At 49.2% G+C, this 19832-nt stretch overlaps 1 protein-coding gene across 3 annotated transcripts in view; it reads right to left on the reverse strand.

The window, feature by feature from the left end:
- Nucleotides 1-8264: 8264 nt before the first annotated feature.
- Nucleotides 8265-19832, reverse strand: part of CACNG5 (calcium voltage-gated channel auxiliary subunit gamma 5) — a 40543-nt gene continuing 28975 nt past the window's right edge. For all 3 annotated transcript variants that reach the window (XM_081028673.1, XM_081028674.1, XM_081028675.1), the window contains 2 exons: nt 18031-18176; nt 8265-17732 (listed from right to left, as the gene is read on the reverse strand). In XM_081028673.1, coding sequence (XP_080884799.1) covers nt 17475-17732; nt 18031-18176 — 404 coding nt within the window. In that variant the 3' untranslated portion in view covers nt 8265-17474. The remainder of the gene's footprint in view (nt 17733-18030; nt 18177-19832) is intronic.

Raw genomic sequence — 19832 nt, forward strand, 5'->3', positions numbered from 1 at the left:
ACCTAGCTGGAAATCAACACCACCATTTGATGTTCGGTGGATTCATCTCGATGATCATTTTCAACGTCTTTTGTGCAAGACATTGGATTTCCACTTGCTTTAAGAAGTTGGCAAAGATTTTTCTTTTAAATGAGATGTATTTAAGTAAACAAGTAAATTGGTCTATCAAAAAAAAGTGAATACTATTCATGTTACAAATGACACCTACATGTGACAAAACATTTGGCACGTGAGCACACACAGAGATATGTGTAAAATTTGGAGATCTTTACTTCTTAATTTGGAGGTTATTATTTATCTTTTTATTTACTTATTTAGGGGTTACGAGTACCCCTCATACTGCCTCTGAATTGCAGGGAGTTTTAAAAGGGTTGTGTCTCTCTCTAGTATGTGTGGATGCTGAATGCACCGAGTTCTCCGGTCTGCAGGCTCGATTCATGCAGTTGCTAGATCTGGCCACTAGATGGAGACTCTCCCTTTGCGTCTGAGCAGGCAGCCTTGGCAATGGCTTTGCACCAGGTTTCTCTCTCCGAGTTATTCCACCATTTTTTTTTTAAATTTATTAGTTTCAGGTGTACAAGACAAGGTAATACTTAGACGTTCATCATTTATATCCCTCACACTGTGAACCCCCCTCCACCATTTTTTGGAACTTAATCCAAACCTTTGTTAATAGTTTCTACAGATATTCCCTTCCATTCAGTTCTCAACCCAAATGTCATCTCCTCAGACAGGCCTGTCCCACTCGCTTCCACCTGGTCCTAGTTTATTGCCGTCATTGCACCTGAACCTACCCTAAGTGTGTGCTAAGCTGGTTATTGGGTTTCATTCATCCCCCAGCCCCACCCCCTGGAAAGTAGATTCCCCAAGGGCAGAGCCTCTAGCTAGAACAGCCTCTGGCACATTGTAGGCACTCTATAAATATTGTTCAATGGCTGAGTGGTGGTAAGTGTTCATGGAAGGATCAAGAGTCAGACAAATCTGACAGCGAATGCCAGGCTCCATGATCTGCTGGCCAGGTGGTTTAGGGGCAAGTAATTTGGATTCTCCAAGACTCACTTTCTCTGGGGAAATGGTCACTATTTCATCGGGTCATTCTGAAGATCAGGTGGGAGACAACTTAAGTCAAGTGACCAATTCAGCACCTGGCTCACCTAACATATGTGATGGTTCCCCACCCTTTCCCCAGGTAATAATTCAGAACAAACACAAAATTTACACTAAATTTCATATTTTTCTCTGCTGAGTTCTCTGCACAGAAACGACCTATTTCTGAGTCCAGAAAGACATAATGAACTTAGAAAACCTGGTAGAGAAATACAGACACAGGCCCTTGGAAACTGGTCTATCTGGCTTGGGCAAAAGTTTTGACTTGACTATTTTTATGAAAAATCGTTCTATAAAACGCTGTTTTTCTCTCCAAAAGTACCAAGCAATGTGCATAATTGTTATAATCTGGATGCTCACTGCAACCCTAAGCTCCATCTCTTATATTCCTCCTCCCTCCTGCTTGCTGTCCTGGGCTTCTCTCACCTCGGGGTCTTTGCGCATACTAGTTCCAGCCTGAAAACATCCGTCCGAGTCTCTTCCCTGGGAAACTCTTGCTTACTCATTAGGGCTGGGCCTAAATGCCAGCTCCTCCAGGAAGCCTTCCCTGATCACAGATCCCACTGGATCAGCTGCCTCCTTTAGGCTCCACGGTTCAAACTTGGATTTACTTTCTCAATGTCTAGCTTTCCTATTATTCGTTGACTGGTAACTTGTTACTGGACATCTGAAAGTGGAAACAATTTAGTTTTTAGCTATAGTCAGAGGATCCACAGTTCCAAGATGGCTACATCGGAACAGCAGGCTGGATATGCTCTGCCAGAACCTGCCAGAACCTGCATCTGTGCGCTAGGCGTTTCCATGCCAACCAGATGGGCCCTGGTGAGGATCACTTGCTTTTCCAAATGGCCCCCCAAGTTAATTACAGATGTGCCTCCATTAAGGCAGGGAACTTGTTTTAAAGTTACAGTTTGTGAATTCATACAGCTTAATCCCGGCTGTTGAGAAATTCATTTTCAAAGACACGAAGACTATAGGAAGTGAATGGTACGTTCCCAGATCCAAGGTTGGGAGCCAAAAAAGTGGGAAAACCTGGGGAGCTTACCCTACTCTCAGCCTCCTGGGCCTCTGCCTCTGACGCGGGGGCTCATACCCTGCCCTCTTCTTCATCTCAGAGTCATAGGCGGTGAAAACTTTTGGAGGTAACTGCTAGGTTCTCCACATTTTTCTTCTTCTTGGCTAGAGATGGTGGCATTTCAGAGCAATCTGCAATGTCCTGTGGCCAAAGAAGTGTCTCCATAACTGTGTGCAGCTTAATTATCTGCCTCCTGATTGCAGTGTCCTCCCAACGGGACACACCTGCTCTGCCTTCGGAAGCTTGGCACGTGAATGTGTGTGTGTGTGTGTGTGTGTGTGTGTGTGTGTGTGTGTGTGTTGCAGCTATCTTTTTTCTTTTTTGCTAAATATTGTCTGTCTGCTCAGGTAAATTTGTTTGAACTGTAGTGGGCTTTTGGTGCTTCTTCCTTTTAAAAAAATGATTTTAATCATCTTTGGGCTACTATCCCAAAGGAGATTGATTCCCTTCTCTCATGGACTGTGTGCCAATGATTGCAACTGAGAAATGCTGTAGGAATGGCTTCCCTTTCTGTCATTTCTCCGTGTTGGTGCAAACCAGCAGACTCCCTGGGAGCTGGGCGAAGTTTGGGGTGTTGTCTATGGGGGGGGTGTTTCCTCCTTTCCTAGGCTCCCCAGTGGTGAGCCCCCCTGAGCCTGAATCCCAGGCCTTCCCGTTGCCTCCCTCTGTCCCCTTGGAGGACATGAGGAATCAACGGCAGGGGTCTTCTGTGCTCAGAATGAATGGACGCCTGTGACTTTTGGCTAAACATTACCGAGACCCGGAGGGTGCCACTTACCAGGTAAGTATGGGAACCTCCAGGTCAGAAAAAAATTCTTTGTTCTAAGTTTGCAAATTTTCTGTAAGTTTCAGATTGTTTCAAAAGAAAATATGAAGCACTGAGGTCCACTCATAGTCTTCGTGGGGGATCTGTGTGGACAGACGTCTCCCCCGATTCCTAGGACAGCAACACAGCGCCAGGCACGGCAGAAAGCTTCAGAAGCTTCACAGCAGCGCTGTGGTGGATGGCTAGGGGTTGACAAGCCAGGCTCTGAGATTACTGTCACCAGCCACATTACAACAGGTATGTCTGCATTTCTACCAGCAGACATGTGCCATTCAGAAGAAAATGCATGTGAGGCAATGTAAAAACCACAAAAGGAATTAGCTCGTTTCATTCTATTCCAAGGCTTTGTATTAGAGGAAAACGAGAAATTGGCCATAAGAGGGCAGAGTTGTTAGATTTCTTTCTTATAAAACTGGGGCAGCATTTGGGGGAAAAAGACAAAAAGCTTCTTTGTGGGTGCAAGTTCTAGGTTGAAGGGACAAGTGCATAATTTGATAAAGGGAGGAGGTAAACGCCAAGTACTGACTTTCAACTCCAAAAACCACTTTTCCAGGTACAGGCTGGTGAAGGCTGGTTTTTAAGGACTGCCGGCCAGGAAAGCACCTGTAGGTTTATATCATTTCCTTAACAAACAAAACAGACAAACACACAATACTCACGTCAACGAAAGTGCTTGTCTCCAGCATTTATTGCTGGACTTTTGAATCCATTCTGAAAACCATATTTAAAAGAGACATTTCAACCTAGAGGGTCTACCGAGGCCAGTGTCCTGGAGGATGAAATGTCCCAGAACACAGCATCTACATATTGGGAAGGCGATGTGGACATTCGCCTGGAGAAATGGTGACCAATCAGCGGGGATCGAGAACTACTCTCAGATGCGAAGCTGCAAAGCAGGGTTTATGTGTGTGGGGTTCCTAAGGGCACAGCAAAACCAGCAGATCGAAGTGACTTGAAGCAGAGACAGAACTGCAGCAAAGACCACCAGCGATTTGAGCTATCCAACTCCAGAGCCACTTCGGCGGGAGGAAAGTCATCATGACCTTGGGGACATCAAGTACAGGCTGCATAGGGACGGGCCCGTGAAATCCTACAGGTTGAGCTGCTCTCATGAAAGTGGGGTTGGGGGCAGGGGAGCTCCTGGCCTTATCCCGGGTGTGAGGGACCATAATCCTCCCAGCTCGTGCCCCTTGCCCATTCCTTGGCCAGAAGAAGGGGAGCCGGCCGCTGGGCAGAGGAAAGGGAAACATGTCCTGTATGGCACGTTCCTGTGGTTACCTGCGAATCCCATGGGCTGGGCTCACTGCAAGCACCCCTGGGGAAGTTTTATACAATTATAGTGATGCCCTGTTGCAGGCTGGGATTCCTCGGGAAGCGCATCTAGAAAGAACAGGTGTGAACAGGAGTCGGGGGAGTGTCCTTGAGCTGAGGTGCCCAGCGGTGGCACCGGCGCGACCCCCAGGGGGCGCTGTAGGCACACTGGTCCCCCAGAGATCCTGCCTTGGCTCGTTCCAGCCGGGCCTTTTGATTCCCCGATGGATGGAGAAGTCACTGGATGTTGCCTGTCCCTGGAAGGGCATGGCCATGCGTGAGATGGTCCCCTGCAGCAGAGGCAATTCCCAAAGGAAGGGGTTAATGGCTGAGGGTCTGCCTATAGCTTTCCCAGCAGCAGGGACCACAAATCCTTCGTGGAAGGCGGATCCCGGAGGGGCTCATACTGTTCACCACTCGGTAACAATAGTCGTCATCATCATCGTCATTTCTCTGCTCACCTGTGAGCTTCTTGAGACCAAAGGGACAAGACCTGGGATTGACTTCTGCTGCCTTCATTGCCAGTTCCCACCCAGAGCTTGGTCTTGGGAAGACCCTCAATGGCCACGTGCCCACTGGGCTAATGGCCACCTTTCGTATACCTGCTGTGCATAATGTGCTAGGTTTATAGCACGTAACATAGAGGCAGGCATCATCACTCCTCTCTGATGGAGGAGATGGAGGCTCAGAGAGGTGAAACCCTGGCCGCTGCTGTGAGGACAGGGCCCTGTGTGTGGCAGCGTGCCTGCTCCCACATGTAATGTGGCCACTCTCGCCGGACAAGCTGGCCTGGTGACCAGAGCTGTGCTCAGGCCACCCCTTCCTGAGCCTCTGACCCCCCTGCCTGACCTGGTATCCTCACACCAACTTGGAGGAGAGCAGCCTCTGCTCGAGCCCCGTCCTCTCCCATCCAGCCTGGGAGAGATCCTGGCCCAAGCCTGGCCCTGAGGCTGAAGCCGTGGACAGGCCATGAACAGAGAGATACGGAGTTTGCTTGCGACAGAGCCAACTCTAAAAGCCATGGTGCTGTGGGCAGGTCCTTCGATGTGAGGAGGAGGTTGGGGACATGGGTCAAAGGAACATTTGGAGCAGTGAGGCAAAGAGCAAAGGGCTTAGGTTTGGAGTTGGTCAAACCCAGGCTTTCATATCTGCAATCCCAGTGACCATTAGGCAACTTACATGACCACTCTCAGGCTCAGTTTGCTAATCTGTCCAATGGGAATAATAGCACTTGCTTCATTAGGTTGTTCTGAGGACTAAATGGAGTCCCGTATGTTAAAGGCATGTGTCATGCAGGGTGTCATGCAGGGTCTCAGCTCCCACTCCCCACATAAGAACGCAGGACATGGTGAGGCCAAAAAGGAACACCCACGGAGCCATAGGTAGGGGAGTCATACCACTATAGTCGCGCTGGCAGCTTGGTTGGAGACACAGAAAGCAGGAGCCACACTAACCGCAACCTGCCGTCCTCTTCTCTCTGCCAACCAACCTCACTTGCTAGCTGTAACCCACCGTGCTAACTGCAATCCTCTCTTGCTAGCTCAGCTACCATCTTCTTGCTAGCCCCCATTTTCTGTTAGCGTAGCCATGGCAGTTATATTAGTGGCCAAGGACTCACTGGTTACAGCTGATGGCCAACTAGCCACAGCTGATGGCCATCCGATCACAGTTGATGGCCATTTACTACCTGAGCCAGCACCTTTCCACATGAGGCCGAGAGCCTGGAAACTGCACTCCTGCCTCTGTCCCCACAGCATGGCACATAGTAGGTGTTGAAGAAATCTTAGTTCCCATCCTTTTCTTCTTTCCCAAGGAAACCAAGAGGTTCTGGGAGCTTCCATGGGCCTCTTTCCTCTGCAACATCTTGGAGAGAGGGAAGGAGGAAGAACCAAAGGAACAGTAACAGCGACAGCCCTGTGTTTAGGGGGCACAAAGAAGCACTGAAAGCTCCAGATTGAGCTACTGTATAGGAATAATTATGGCTGCTATTTTTACGCATTTGTTTAATAATGTTAATTGGGTGACAGCCTGATATTATAACATTCTCTCCCACACAGAGGTGGCTTTAGTTCTCTATTCACCAGAATCCATTTGCATTTTTCTTCTGGGGTTTGGGACTCAGGAGCTGGTGACTCACACAGCTGGAGGGGGCCTTCAGGAAAGGCCCCTTTCCCTATGGGGGCCTAAGCAGAGGGGGTGTGAGCTCCTGGCAATGTTGCCCTGTGACAGGTGAACTTGACACTAATCCAGTCTCCCTGGGAATGACCGTTTAGCCTTGCTCTGAGCCTCTCTGAAAGCTGGCCAACAAGTAGCTGTCCTTGAGCCATGTAATCAGGGCAGCCTTCTTCGAGGAGAACTTGGGATGTGCTTGTTTAATGGCCTTGGAGCCAAAGGAAAGCACAAGGGCCAGAGAGGGTGAGAACACTAATATTCATGACTTGGAGATTTGTGTGGAAAATGAAGAGAAGAACAAAGAGTGGCTTTTGAGCGAGGGCTGGCAAAATGTTACTTGGGGCTGTTTTGCTGAATCAACCCAAATGCCCATCCATTGGAGACTGGGCTCATCCATACAACGGGGCATAGGCAGCTACACGATGGAGTGATAACTGAGGCACAGAAACCAGAGAGTGGACGAGGGGAAGATTCTCTGGGCAGCAGTATTCTAGTTCATCAGGAAAGGAAGAGTCATATGAGCACATCAGCATGTTGCAATCACCAATGAAATAATGGGCCTAGACCGTGACTGCCAATGACCACGGACTTCACAATGGAAAGACAGCCAGACGTTGCATGCCTCCTAATGTCAGATGATGAAGTTAACAAATTATTATTAAGATTTAAGTGTGTTATTATTGGCATTGTGATTTTATTTTTTAATTTTTATTTATTTATTTAAAGATTTTATTGGGGAAGGGAAACAGGACTTTATTGGGGAACAGTGTGTTTTCCAGGCCTTTTTTCCAAGTCAAGTTGTTGTCTTTTCAATCTTAGTTGTGGAGGGCGCAGCTCAGCTCCAGGTCCAGTTGCTGTTGCTAGTTGCAGGGGGCGGAGCCCACCATCTTTTGCAGGACTCGAGGAGTCGAACTGGCAACCTTGTGGTTGAGAGCCCACTGGCCCATGTGGGAATCAAACCGGCAGCCTTCGGAGTTAGGAGCATGGAGCTCTAACTGCCTGAGCCGCAGGCCCGGCCTGGCATTGTGATTTTAAAAGAACCCTGGTTTTTGCAGATACACAGTAAAATATTTATGGGGAAAAAAACGATGTGATGTTTGGAATTTGCTTCTAAATAGTTGGGGATTGGACATGTGTTAATCCTAGTTGAAACTGGGTGATGGGTGCACAGGAGTTCACTGTACCATCTTCCTGAGGAATTCTGGGCTGTTCCAGTGGGGGTGGGGACACGGGGACCTTGTCTGTAGGAGTATAACCTGGGGCCTCCATTCTGAAAAGCGAGGAGGCAGTGTTTGGTCCAATTAAGTGCACACATACCCTGTGATGCATGCATTCCACTCCTTGGTATTTCCCAAAGGAATGGTCACACGGGTCTGTAAGGAGAGACAGGTGGTTCTATTTTAGCGTCCCTGCTTCGGGAGTTGGAGGCAACGTGAACCCAAGCGAAGTGCTGGAGGGATCTGGCTCAGATCTGGGAGATGAGCTCACGACTCTGGCCTCTTCATCTCATTTTCCTGGTGTCTGTCACTGGGTTGTAGGCAAAAGGCAGTGGATGTCAACCGTGGTGTCCTAGGCAGTGATTGGAGGCAATGGACTACACGTTCATGGAGCAACAGAGCAGCATAGTAAAAGCGGTGCTGAATGAGAAGAACGACACACATAAGGCAGGGCCATTTATTCAAATTAAAATATACGTGCAAAGATCCACAATACACACTTTAAGACGCACATATAAATGAAAATATGTTATTGAACACATTTGAATGTTTTTCATGAGGTGGGAGAAGAAAGGGAAAAATGAATGAATGAAATAAGAAACCAAGCACCAAGCCTTGCATGGAGCAATGACGGCTGTGCTTTATGAACTGGAGCTTATAATTAACTCAGACTCTGCTCTGGGGCTTGGAATCAATAAATAAAATGAAATCATGTAGGATAAACTGCGTAGATGGAAGCTGGCATATAGTACGTACTAAATGAATGGTAGCAATAACCAAAATCATATATTAGCACTAATTATTATTAATAGGCTGGCAAGGTAAATGATTAAGAACACTGACCATTTCCCCCATCTCTTTCTTCTTCCTCCAATCCAGGAAAGACAGGTCACCATTGTGTTTCTAAGGACTTGCTGAGGAAGAATATGGAGTGTCTTCCCAAGGGGACAGGTTGGAAAGATGTCCTTGGATAGGTAAGGAAAAAGAGCCAACCCTGGGGACAATCCCCATGCCTCCTGTGAGTGAAATGAGCTAGGAATTGCGATTGGTGGTTTCCCAGAGCGGTGGAGACCAGAGTCCCTTGAAAGGCATGAAGGGGTGGTAGAGCCGGGTTTCTAAGGACACTGGTGACCAGGCATTGAAGTCCTGCTCTGCAAGGATCCTTCACTGTGCTGGGATGTGGATTTCCAGCTACCTGGTAGGCTCTGCCATCCCCTCCCCCAATGGACTCCTGGGAAGCCCTTGGGGACTGAGTTTCTCACCACCCAGTTGAGTAGAGGCTCCAAATCAGATTTAATTTGATTCAGAAAAACAAGGTGACACTTGTGTTTAAGTGTGGTGAAGTAAAATTCATTCGCACTACACTTTTTTTCTTTGCACCTCAGGCAGCCAGCAGCATGGGAGGTCACACATATGGTGCTTCTTCAGGGAACATTTTGTTGAACAAGCAAATATTCCTTCCTCCTCTCCAGCGGATGGGCTTCAAAAGGTCGGGGCCTCCCCCGATCACCCCCGCCCTCCCACTGGCCATTGGCTTCATCGTGTCCCAGGATTCAGCCTGGAAAATGGGATCCAGAAGCCAGAGTCTGCCATGAGCTCATCCCCAGGATCTGAGCCTGACCTCTTAGCACAGGTTGTTGGCAGGTGACCCCTGGTCACGCACCCACTAGTCAGTCCAAACTTGTGCTGCGAGTCTTCCTCCAGGAGCTACGCAAGCAAGAGGAGGGCGGTGAGTTTCCACTGACTGGATCTCATTTAGGAAAATCTGGAATTGTTCTTCAGCCATTGCCAACATTGGTTGTGTGAAATAATAGAAAATAGTACACATATTGGTCTCTGACCCTAGTTCCTGACACAAAACTCCTTAGTCCTCTGGAATTTCCAGGGTGATAGGAGCGTCTCATTCTAATAGGGCAACTCTTAGTGGGCTCCTGGATGGCTTCAGGAGGATGGCTGGTCACCAGGTCATCATGGTCTCAGCCATGATGAGAAGCTTGGCACTTTCAGCCCTATCCCCATCCTCTGGGAAGGGGAGAGGGGCTGGAAATTGGATTAAGGACAGATTGTGCCTGTGTGATGAAGACTCCATAAAAATCCCCAAAGTAAGACGTTTGGAGAGCATCTGAGATGATGAACACACCCACATGCCCAGAGGGTAACACACCCCAACTCCACAGGGATAGAAAGTCCTGTGCTTGGGACCCTCCTGGAACTCACCATCTAGATCTCTATATCTGGCTGTTCACCTGTATCCTTTATTATTTAATAAACAGGTGTGTTTCCTGAGGTCTGTGATGTGTTCTAGCAAATGATTGGATCAAAGGAGGGGAATCATGGGAACATCCGATTTGTAGCCACGTCGGGCAGAAATTGTGCATAACCTGGGGACCTTCTTCTTGTGACTGGTATCTGAAGTGGGGGGCAGTCTTGTGGGACTGAGCTGCTAACCTGGGGTATCTGCGCTAACTCTGGTTAGTGTCACAATCTAATAGAACTGTAGAACACCCAGCTGGTGTCACCAAGAATTGTTTGGTGTGGGAAAATCCCCCACACATCTGGTGTCAGAAGTATTGTGTATGAATGGAAACCCAGACTATTTCTCTGATTATGGAAGTGGGTGCATTGGCCATGCTAGGCATCAGAACGGCAGATACCAGATCTGTAAAACAGGACTTGCAGAGCACTGCAAATATTACTACTGGTGTGATCATGAGCAAGCCCCTGACTCTCTTTAGGTCTCACTGTCCTTCTATGCACAGGATCGAGAGGGTTAAATGAGATCATGCTTGAAAAGCACCTACTATGTGCCAACCACTCTGATAAGGGCCTCACAAGCGTGTTGATGATGGTGATGATGATGTCTGGTGATGTCCCTCTGCTGGAGTTGAAGCCGAAGTCATTGCGTCTAAACTGACATTCACAAGAAACTATCTTGATTCAAGATGATGAATCCATTTCCCCCAAACCTATGACTGACCTTGTAGGACATCATCCAGCCTTGATCGTTTAGGGCACCAAGCATTGTTTTGGATTTAATACATGGTACTCACCTGGAGCCTGTTGTGGGCTTTGTTTAATTTAGTTGCTCTACCATTTTGTTAATAAAAATAACTTAATCCGGGGAGGACTGTACATACATACTCCCCCTCCCCCTGCCCATAGCTCCCATAGTGTTTTCATGGAGATTTTACTGTATCCTTAATGGGGTAGGAGGTGGATGTGTGTGTGTTCAGATTTAAGATTAGAATTGACCCAAGTTCAGTCTGCTGAGCAGACTGTAATACATGGTCTCTTTATTGCCTGACCAGAAACCTCCAAAGCCCTCAAGTCTTGTTCTTTTTATGATTGCTGAGTGTAAAATGAATTATTCAAAGACCAGCGGTGAAGATTGGTTTCAACTCTACATTTGGAGCGCTGAGACTGCAAGGTCACTTTGAACGTCCATCAAGCCTACTCAGGGCCAGAAGTCCATCTCTTGGCCCTGATAGTGGGGCGGAGAGCACACTGGCTCCAGAATGCTGAACACCACTGTCCTTTCTCAAGGGCAGGCTCTTGCTGCATCCCAATGAAGTCCAGCTCATTAGGGAAAGGGCCCAGGACCAGAGAGGTTGGGCATGAGCCCACAAAATTGACAACTTGCCCAAGGCACAGCCTTTGTCTAAGGAGGTGGAGCCTGATGGATGGGCAGTAGTAAGGATGTCTGGGTCTTAAGCTTCCTTGGTGGCCCACCCGGCACCATTTCTCCTTCTTTTCCTGCATTTTGTTTGGGAAGCCATTAGACTTCCAACTCGCTCAGGAGAAGGGGCTTCATCTCCAGTTCCAAGGGTCAATCCTGGTAGATCTAAGCCAGTGGTTCTCAACCCTAGTATCACATTAGAACCATCTTGGGAGCTTTAAAAAAATCATGTGTCTGGAATCCAGTCCCTAGAGCCTAGAGCATGGCATAGCCTTGACATCTTTGACCTGGAAGCTTGTTAGAGAAAGACTCTCAGGTCCCACCTGAGAACAAAATCAGAATCTCTGGGCTAGGAGAACAACTGGTCAAAGCCAATCGTGGTACGGCTGATGTATTTCGCAAAGATGGTTGCTACGACAATCCCATTTCTCATGCTTTCCTCACAATGAGACTTTGATACTCCTCACATCTTGAATCAACAGGATCTCTGTTTCCTCCCCTTAAATCTGGGTGGTCTGGTGATTATGAGGAAAATGATACCAGGTAACGTCTGAGGCGACTTCAAAGAAAGGCAATGCTGCTTGTCTCTTAGGATGTTCACTCTTAGAACGCAGCTGTCATGCTCTGAGGAAGACCAGGCCTTAGGAGGAATCTGTACAGAGCTGTTCCAGCCGACAACCCTAGCTGAGGTGCCAGTGGACATCAATTTCCAGAAAAGTGAGCAAGGAAGCCTTGGAGAAGACAGTCGCGGTCTGACTCCAACTATCTGAGATCCTGAGTGAGAACCACATTGCTGAGCCCAGCCAGCCCCTAAAACTGTATAATGATATGTTTACGATTGTCTTATGCTACCGAGATTTGGAGTAATTTGTAATGTATCAATAGATAACTGGAGCTCATGGTCACCTCCTCCCCTCGCCAAATGGTGGTTTAGCAAAGGGCATGTGACCTAGTTTGGGCCAATGAGACATGAGGTAGAGTCTTCTCAGAAAGTTGTCTTTGCTACTAAGAAAAGCACAGAAGAGACAGTCCTTCTCTTCCTTCTGATGTCGTGGTATCTTGATATGGGACTCAGAAATGCGGTACCAACCTGAGGAGAAAGTCAACCCCAAGGAAAGCACAACCAACAGACAGAAAGAATTTGGGTCCTTGAGGGCATCACCGAGCTACTTAATTAGCCTGTCCTCATGCCCACCCCTACTCCTGGCCTTCCTGATTGGAAGATGATACTCATTGTTTTCAGTCAAACTTACTTGCTGTTGCAAGTGTCCTGTCTGTTGCAGTGCGAAAGCCAGAAGCCAATCTCTACCAGCTTTGAAAAGGGAGGATCTCAAGGCCAGGCTCACAGGGTAATGGAGTGTCAGCCATCCCCTGCAAACTGCTTCTCCTGATGGTAAGGAGAGAGCTGGTGGGAAGAAAGTCTCTGCTGGGTCACGAGCAGGATGAGGGGCTGAGATGACAGGACGCTTGGGTCATAGAGATGACCAGCACTCAGCCCCAAGTCAGCACATCTCCACCAGGCATCACCAGAATGCCAGCTAAGTTCTCAGTCAGGCTCACCCCTTCCCAGGAAACACAGCCTGAGGAGGCTACCCATCTTGTGGATGGAGAAACTGAGGTTCAAAGTGTGCCATGAGCTTGCCCAGAGGGAGTGGCTGGGGCAGTGGGCTCTTGAAACCCAGCTCCAAGGGCCTTCCGCTTGCCTGCAGGAAGGCTGGGTTGGAACTTGGCAAAGGAAGCAGCAGATTGTACCCCCTGAACCCTCAGCCCACTGGGGTGACCAGCCAGCACCTCCCCTGCTGATCTGAGGATGAGGCTGAGCCTTTCCAGGGAAGCATCAATTCCTTCCTGTAATCCAACTCCCACCTAGAAACTTTCATTTCCCAACAGACACAGTCAAATCCTGGCTACCTTTCAGCTGGGAAGTGTCTTTTCTGGCCTATGTGTAGCATGAAAGTGGGGCCTCTTAACCTTGAACCTGCTCTTGAACTTCTGGAGTTGGCTGAATTAGGGCCAACTCTCCATAATGCTGTCCAGGGGAGCATACACTGGCTGGAGAGGCTCCCTTCCCTTATGACTCAGAGGGATGGGCCCCTCCTTCTGTCTCTGTCCGTCCGGTTACTCTGGGAGCCTGCCATTTGCACTCAATTTTGTTCTTCCTGGGTCCTCCAAGTATCTGATCTTTTATCTAAATTACACATTCTTTGGAGTGTCATCTGGGTGCCTCTGACAGGAGGCAGGGGCTAGGGGTCCATCATTTGAGCTTGGTTGGGTTTTGCCTATAAAGCCTACGGCCTTTAGAGTTAGAAACAAAGCCCGGAGACCATTTTGTCCACCCCCCTCAATATATGAATGAAAAAGCTGAGATTCCCCATGTCATGGAGGGGCTATAACCTGGCCACGGCTCACCATGCTCTAACCCACGGGGAGTCAAGCTGCAGGTGGTGGCCACTGAGTGTCACCACCGTGCTGAGCCCACGCTCGCAGCTCAGGCTGGGTCCTGGCCTGTCTGAGCCTGAGCAGAAGTGCATTTGGCAGAATCCACTAGTTCCTCCACTTCTGCACCCACCCGGGATGTGGATTTTTGTGTTCCAGAGGTTAATTAACTTCCCAAGGGCCGTACGAGCACATGAGAGAGTGTTCACTGAATGTGGGATAAAATGTCAAGATGCAGAGACCTGCAAATGGGCCTGTGTACTCATCGGGCAGATGGCCTCAGCTAGAGCAGCAGGCAGTGAAGGAACAGAGCGTGAGTGTGCCAGGGTATGCTGACTCCCTTACCCCCACCCCGACTCTATGGCAACCCTGCAATTCTCAGGGAGGAATTCCATTTCCCCTGCCCTCCTCTGCCTTTTATCCACTTTGTGATGGTTAATTTTATGTGTCAGCTTGGCTGGGCCATGGTGCCCAGATATTTGGTCAAACATTATTCTGGCTGTTTCTGTGAAGGTGTTTCTGGGATGAGATTAACCTTTGAATCAGTGGACTCTGAGTAAAGCAGACCGCCCTCCACAATGTGGGTGGGCCTCGTCCAATCAGTTGAAGGCCGGAATAAAACCAAGACTGACCTCCCCTGACCCTGAACTGCAACTCTTTTCTCAGTCTCGAGCCTGCTGGCCTCCTCCATCAGAGCTTGGATTTGCCAACCCTCCACCATCAGGCGAGCCAGTTCCTTAAAATAAATCTCTCTTTATGTATCCTGTTGGTTCTGTTTCTCTGGAGAGAATACACCACTTTTATTTAGGGACAAAGGAGAGTTACCCAAACATTAAGGAGGGAGCTCTCCCCACATGGGGTTCTCTGAAACATCACCAATAAGCTAGTGGCATGTGTGGATTTGCCCCTAACTCCTCCTTTCGATTCCTGGCACCGCTCTGATAACAGACCATTTCTTTGAAAGCCATCTAGTGGTGTTGGGGTGGGGGGTGGAGGGGGAGGTGAGGCATCACTGACATACCCCTGGGGCAAGAAGGTGAGTTCCAGGTGGGAGGGAACCAACATCCCTATGGTTGGGAACCCCAAGTGGTTTTATTCCACAATTCATCAGACTTTGGTATATTAATTTCCTCTCCCATGTTTTGAGGGTAAAAAAAGAAAGAGCTCATTGATATATTTTTTAAGTGCTTGAGAAACAAAAGATCAGATAGTGCTTTGGGGAAGGGGCCCTAATTTACAATTTCTGAGTTGAGTTTATACACTTTAATATTTGATGTAAAAAACCTTTTGATTATGGAGAGGCTGCAAATAGCATCCAGTTCTGAGATTAATTTCTAGACCGAAAGGAAATTGTAATGGCTGCACGGTGATTGATACGTTCACCCATCCCCCACGAGGGAGGCCAATGACCCAGACCCCTACCTAAGATAAGTGTAAATTGCACGTGCCCAGGGTAAAAGCTGCTTGATTTAGTAGCTCAGCAACCAGGCCAATACAGGCCCATCGTAATGATGTCACAGTCAACAGCCCACTTGTGTTGAGGAGTGGATTCTATTTTTTTCTATGAGCATGAAAACAAGCCTGGCACAGTGACAGAGAGAGTGCTTTAGGGAGAGAAAAGCACATCCTAGAAGCTAATTACATCGACAACAATTGGAGTAAAGCACATCTAAACAACTGTCCAGTTTGGAAAAGCTACCTAATGGTCTCCAAGTACACTCACCGATTCCTTTGCTACGGGGAGATCGCGGTTTCCGTATTGTTCTGTAAACAGTAACCAAACAGTACAACAGTCATTGCAGGTGCCCATGGAGTGGAAAGTTGAGGCTTTACACTTGCTACTGGTTTATAGACAAGGGTTGACAAGTCACATATGAGGGCAATCTGGAGGTTTCTATATGAGGCTGAAGTACTAGGGTTGGGGGAGGGGTCCTTATAAGAGGGAATTTGGACACCAGGCGTGTGTATGTGCGCAGAGAAAAGACCACGTTGAGAACACATCGAGAAATCTGCAAGCTGAAAGAGAGGCCTCGGAAGAAACCAAATCTGCTGACACCTTGCTCTCAGATTTCCGGCCTCCAGAAATGTGAGAAAAAAAAATGTCTGTTGCTTAAGTCACCGAGTCTGTGGTATTTTGTTACGACAGCTCAAGCAAACAAATACACTGCCCTTCTCTAAAAGCTGCACATGTCACGTGTCCAGGTTTCTGTACTACTTCCCAGAGCCTGGAAGTTGCCCACCGTGGCTTCATGCACACAGAACCCAATGCTATCTTCACGAGAGCAAGAGAAAGAGAGAAAAGCTGGCGGGGCAAACATATATAACAGAGAGAGCCCAGCGTTGTTTGCTAGTCAAAATCTCAAAACCAAAACTGCACCAGCTGAGAAGCCTGGAGAACTGAGGGGGTCACATCCTATAGTGGCCCTTCCACCATTTTCTGCCCCATGGACCTCATGGAAGGGGGCTTACACATCCCAGTTCAGGATTGCTGCTAGGAAAATGGCCATCATGCCGTCTCATCTTCTGGAGGCATCTATTTGCCTACATATGTCCCACACTGTCCTATATTAGAATTAAATTGCTGCCTCCTCGCCCCCCCACTCCCGCAGTGTTCATGGCATACTCAGGAGAGCCCCTGGACCATTCCCAGTCCGGCTTGTTTAGGCTCAAAATGCACCAGGTGTCAGCAAATCCAGCTCCAGATCCCTGGCAGCCTCTTTGAAAGCTGCCTTCTGCTTAGGTGGTATAGACATCTGTCTGCATGACTGGCTTTAAGGGCCTTGGACTGGAAATGTTGCCTACACAAGCAGGAACAGAACCCCCAGGGTCTGAAACAGTGCTTGGGAGTATGAACTCGGACCAGCCAAATCCTGAAATTCCCATCGCCAGAATCACTTCTTTGGGTTAAGGCATGAAAGACCCCTGTGAAGTATGTTATGGAGGGGCCCTACATATTAAGACATCACCAGCCATTAACACCTCTTGGTGACTTCATCAGGGGGTCCTCAGAACCCCCTCAGTCCCTTAGGGGCCAAGGTAGGGCAGCTGAGGTCCAGTGGGAGGAGAAGGGGAGAGATTCAAAGCCCGTGGGGTGGCGGCAGAGGTGGAGAGCACAGGCAGGGATGTGGGTGACAAGAAGAATAAGAGTTCACAGGAACACTGCTGACAATTCTGAACCAGCCAGACCTCCATCGCAGAGTCCCTTTTGGTGACTCTGGCCAAGACCATGAATGTGAGGGCCAGGCCAGTTGGCAAGCACAGGAGTCCAGCTGGGTCTGTGTAAGGAACTTGGCATCTCGGAGTCGGCCTTGGCCTGGGGCCATGAAGCTGGGTGTGCAGGGATGAATACACAGCTGGAACACCCACCTCTCTCAGGAAAGGGGAGAGCTGCTGGAGTGATTGGCACTCAAGAGGTGGGACCACACCCATGTTCTCAGCCAATCAGCTTGCCTGCTGGCTCCAAATCCTGACACCACCCTGGAGCAATAAAAGATACTCTGAGGGAATCTGGGAGACAACATGGGTCAAGAGACAACAGCTAAGCATGGGGGCAGCCCGGGCCTATCAATCATGGGCCTGGGACTCACGGGCCAGCAAAGGAGCATGGGAGAGGGTGTCTGGCTGTCCACAGTCCAGGGAGGGAGGCGGAGAGGCTCAGCAGGGAGAAGATGACATCTGGTCGTAGTCGGGGCACTTGAGCAAAGCTGGGTAGTTGCTGTTCATCTGCAGGGAGGCGTCGCTGGAGATGTCGGAGGGGCTGCGGCCCCGGATCCAGGCTTCTGGGTGTAGGAACTGGCCTGAGTAATCAGAGCAGTTGCTCAGACGCGGGCGGTAGAAGCCAGGGTGAGGCCTGTACATGTCCTCGGCGGTGTACCTCTTCATGAACAAGTACACAGACATCACCCCAGCACTCTACAGTGAGGAGAAAGCAGAGGAGGGCTCACTGCTGGGGATCTGGCCTTGCTCCCAGCTGCGTCTGCACAGGACAGAGCGGTGACAGCAGCTGGAGTGGGGAGGAAGGTGGATTTGAGGACAGGAGCAGGGCCCTGGGTCACCCCGGATGGGCAGACGCAGGAAGGTAAGAGTGGCACATTCTGGGGAGGTAGGGCAGTAGCGTAGCGGGGTCCATGATGTGTGTAAAGTGCCTCCCTCCTCACGCTGAGCCCGGGTAGGGCCCCGCTCCCCACCCAGCCCGGTGGAAGGGGTTTACCTCTGTTAAAAGGAAGGAGATGGCCGCGAAGGCGAACGACCAGCCATACTTGTAGCTGAAATAGGTCTCTGCGTCCTTGGTCCTGTTAAGCATCTCGTCGTTGATGCTGGATATGTAGAGCACCAGGCCCACCACGAGAGAGAGGCCTGGGAAAAGGGTAGGGGGTGCTCAGAGAGGAGGCCCCCCGGGAGGGTTGCTGAGGGGGCACCCACCTCCCCTTGGGGTTCAGGAGAAAGCCAGCAGTGGTGGCAATGCACTCATTTTGGAGTTCAAGGAGAGTAGGTGCTCTCCTCCTGAAGACCCTGTTTGGACCATTATCTTCCAGAAAGCAGAGCTGCAGGTAAGAAAGCTCCCTGTCTAGCTACCTCCTGAGCCCTGGTGAGCCCGATGGTTCTCACCCCATCTGCCCACCAGATCTCCTGTCAGACATATATGTCTCAGCCACATTCCCAGACATTCTGACTCACCTGTGGGTCAGGGCCCTGGCACTGTATTGCCTTAAAAGCGCCCCATGTGATGCTAAGGTGACTATGGGTGAGACCCACGGAGCTAGCCAGTGGCTTTTGCTACAATGAGGAACAAAATTGGATCCCTCAACAGAGGCAGCCAGGCCTCCAATCCCTGTTTCTAGCGGTGGGTGATGATATCACCGTGGAGACCAAGTGGTCCATGGTCTGTGCAGCCCACCTGACCACTGGGTGTGGCCTACTGAGCTTGTCAGGCAGGAGAAAGTAAAGAGAGTGTGTCCAGATTCTGGCAAGCGTTAAATCAGCGGGGCCCAGTGGGACCCAAACTCCTGCTGCCATTATGCAAATGACTGCCTCAGGCACCGGTCCTGTCGATTAGTGACTGTAATTGAATCAAGATGTAATTAATTACTCTGTTTTGAGCTGTTCAGGTTTAATTCCATTCACATGATTAAACTAGGGCATCTTGAAAGATAAATGTTCAAGGAAAATAGATAGGACTCAAGTCTTCCTCGATGCAAACTTAACTGATGTTTGCACCGTTGGCAGAGCAGTGAACCCCTGTCTGTCACTATCAGTAAAACAACTTCACGTGGCGCAGTTCAATCCGAAATTTCTGATCCTGTAGCCTCCTGCTGAAACACCTGAGCTGCCTCAAAGCTACTGTTTAGCCCTGACTACTGTGAAGTTTGTAGGAAGATAAAGAGCTTAATCCTGAGTCCATATCTTTTGCACTAGGTGGACCTGTCACCATGCGGAGGGTGGGCTCAGGACGTTGCCGGTGCTCCATAAATATTTGTTGGATTGATGGGTGGAAGAATGGATGAATAGACGAACAGATAGAAGAATGAATGGAAGGTAGGTGGGTGGGTGGGTGGACTGAAAAAAAGATGGACAGACAAATGGAAGAGGGGTGGGTGGATGGATGGATGGATGGATGGGTGGATAGACAGATGGACAAATGGAAGGAAAACGTAAGCTTTTGGGCAGCAGGCATTCTGACTGCCACCTAGCTCCCAAGCCATATTGACAAGAAAGTGTTGGGAAAAGGCAACTGAAGTGGCTTGGGAATCAGGTGCCAAGCAGAATGCCTGGTACCCAACAGCTGGTATCCTCTTCTCCATGTACCCATCCACCCATTAAGCCATCCTCCGACCCGTCTTCCAGCTATAAGCATTGCCTCCCTAGTCCCTCCCTTATTTACAAGTCCAGGGCTCCAGGGCACTCAAAAGAAATGCCCTAAGAGTCACTCCTTCGGCTTGGCGCATTCTCTCCAAAAGAAAAGGTCCTCATGAAAATCACAGGTCACCTTCAAGAGGAGAAAGAGCCTACTTT

This window comes from Rhinolophus hipposideros (genome assembly GCF_964194185.1).
Source record: "Rhinolophus hipposideros genome assembly, chromosome: 20".
NCBI classification, from domain to species: Eukaryota; Metazoa; Chordata; class Mammalia; order Chiroptera; family Rhinolophidae; genus Rhinolophus; species Rhinolophus hipposideros.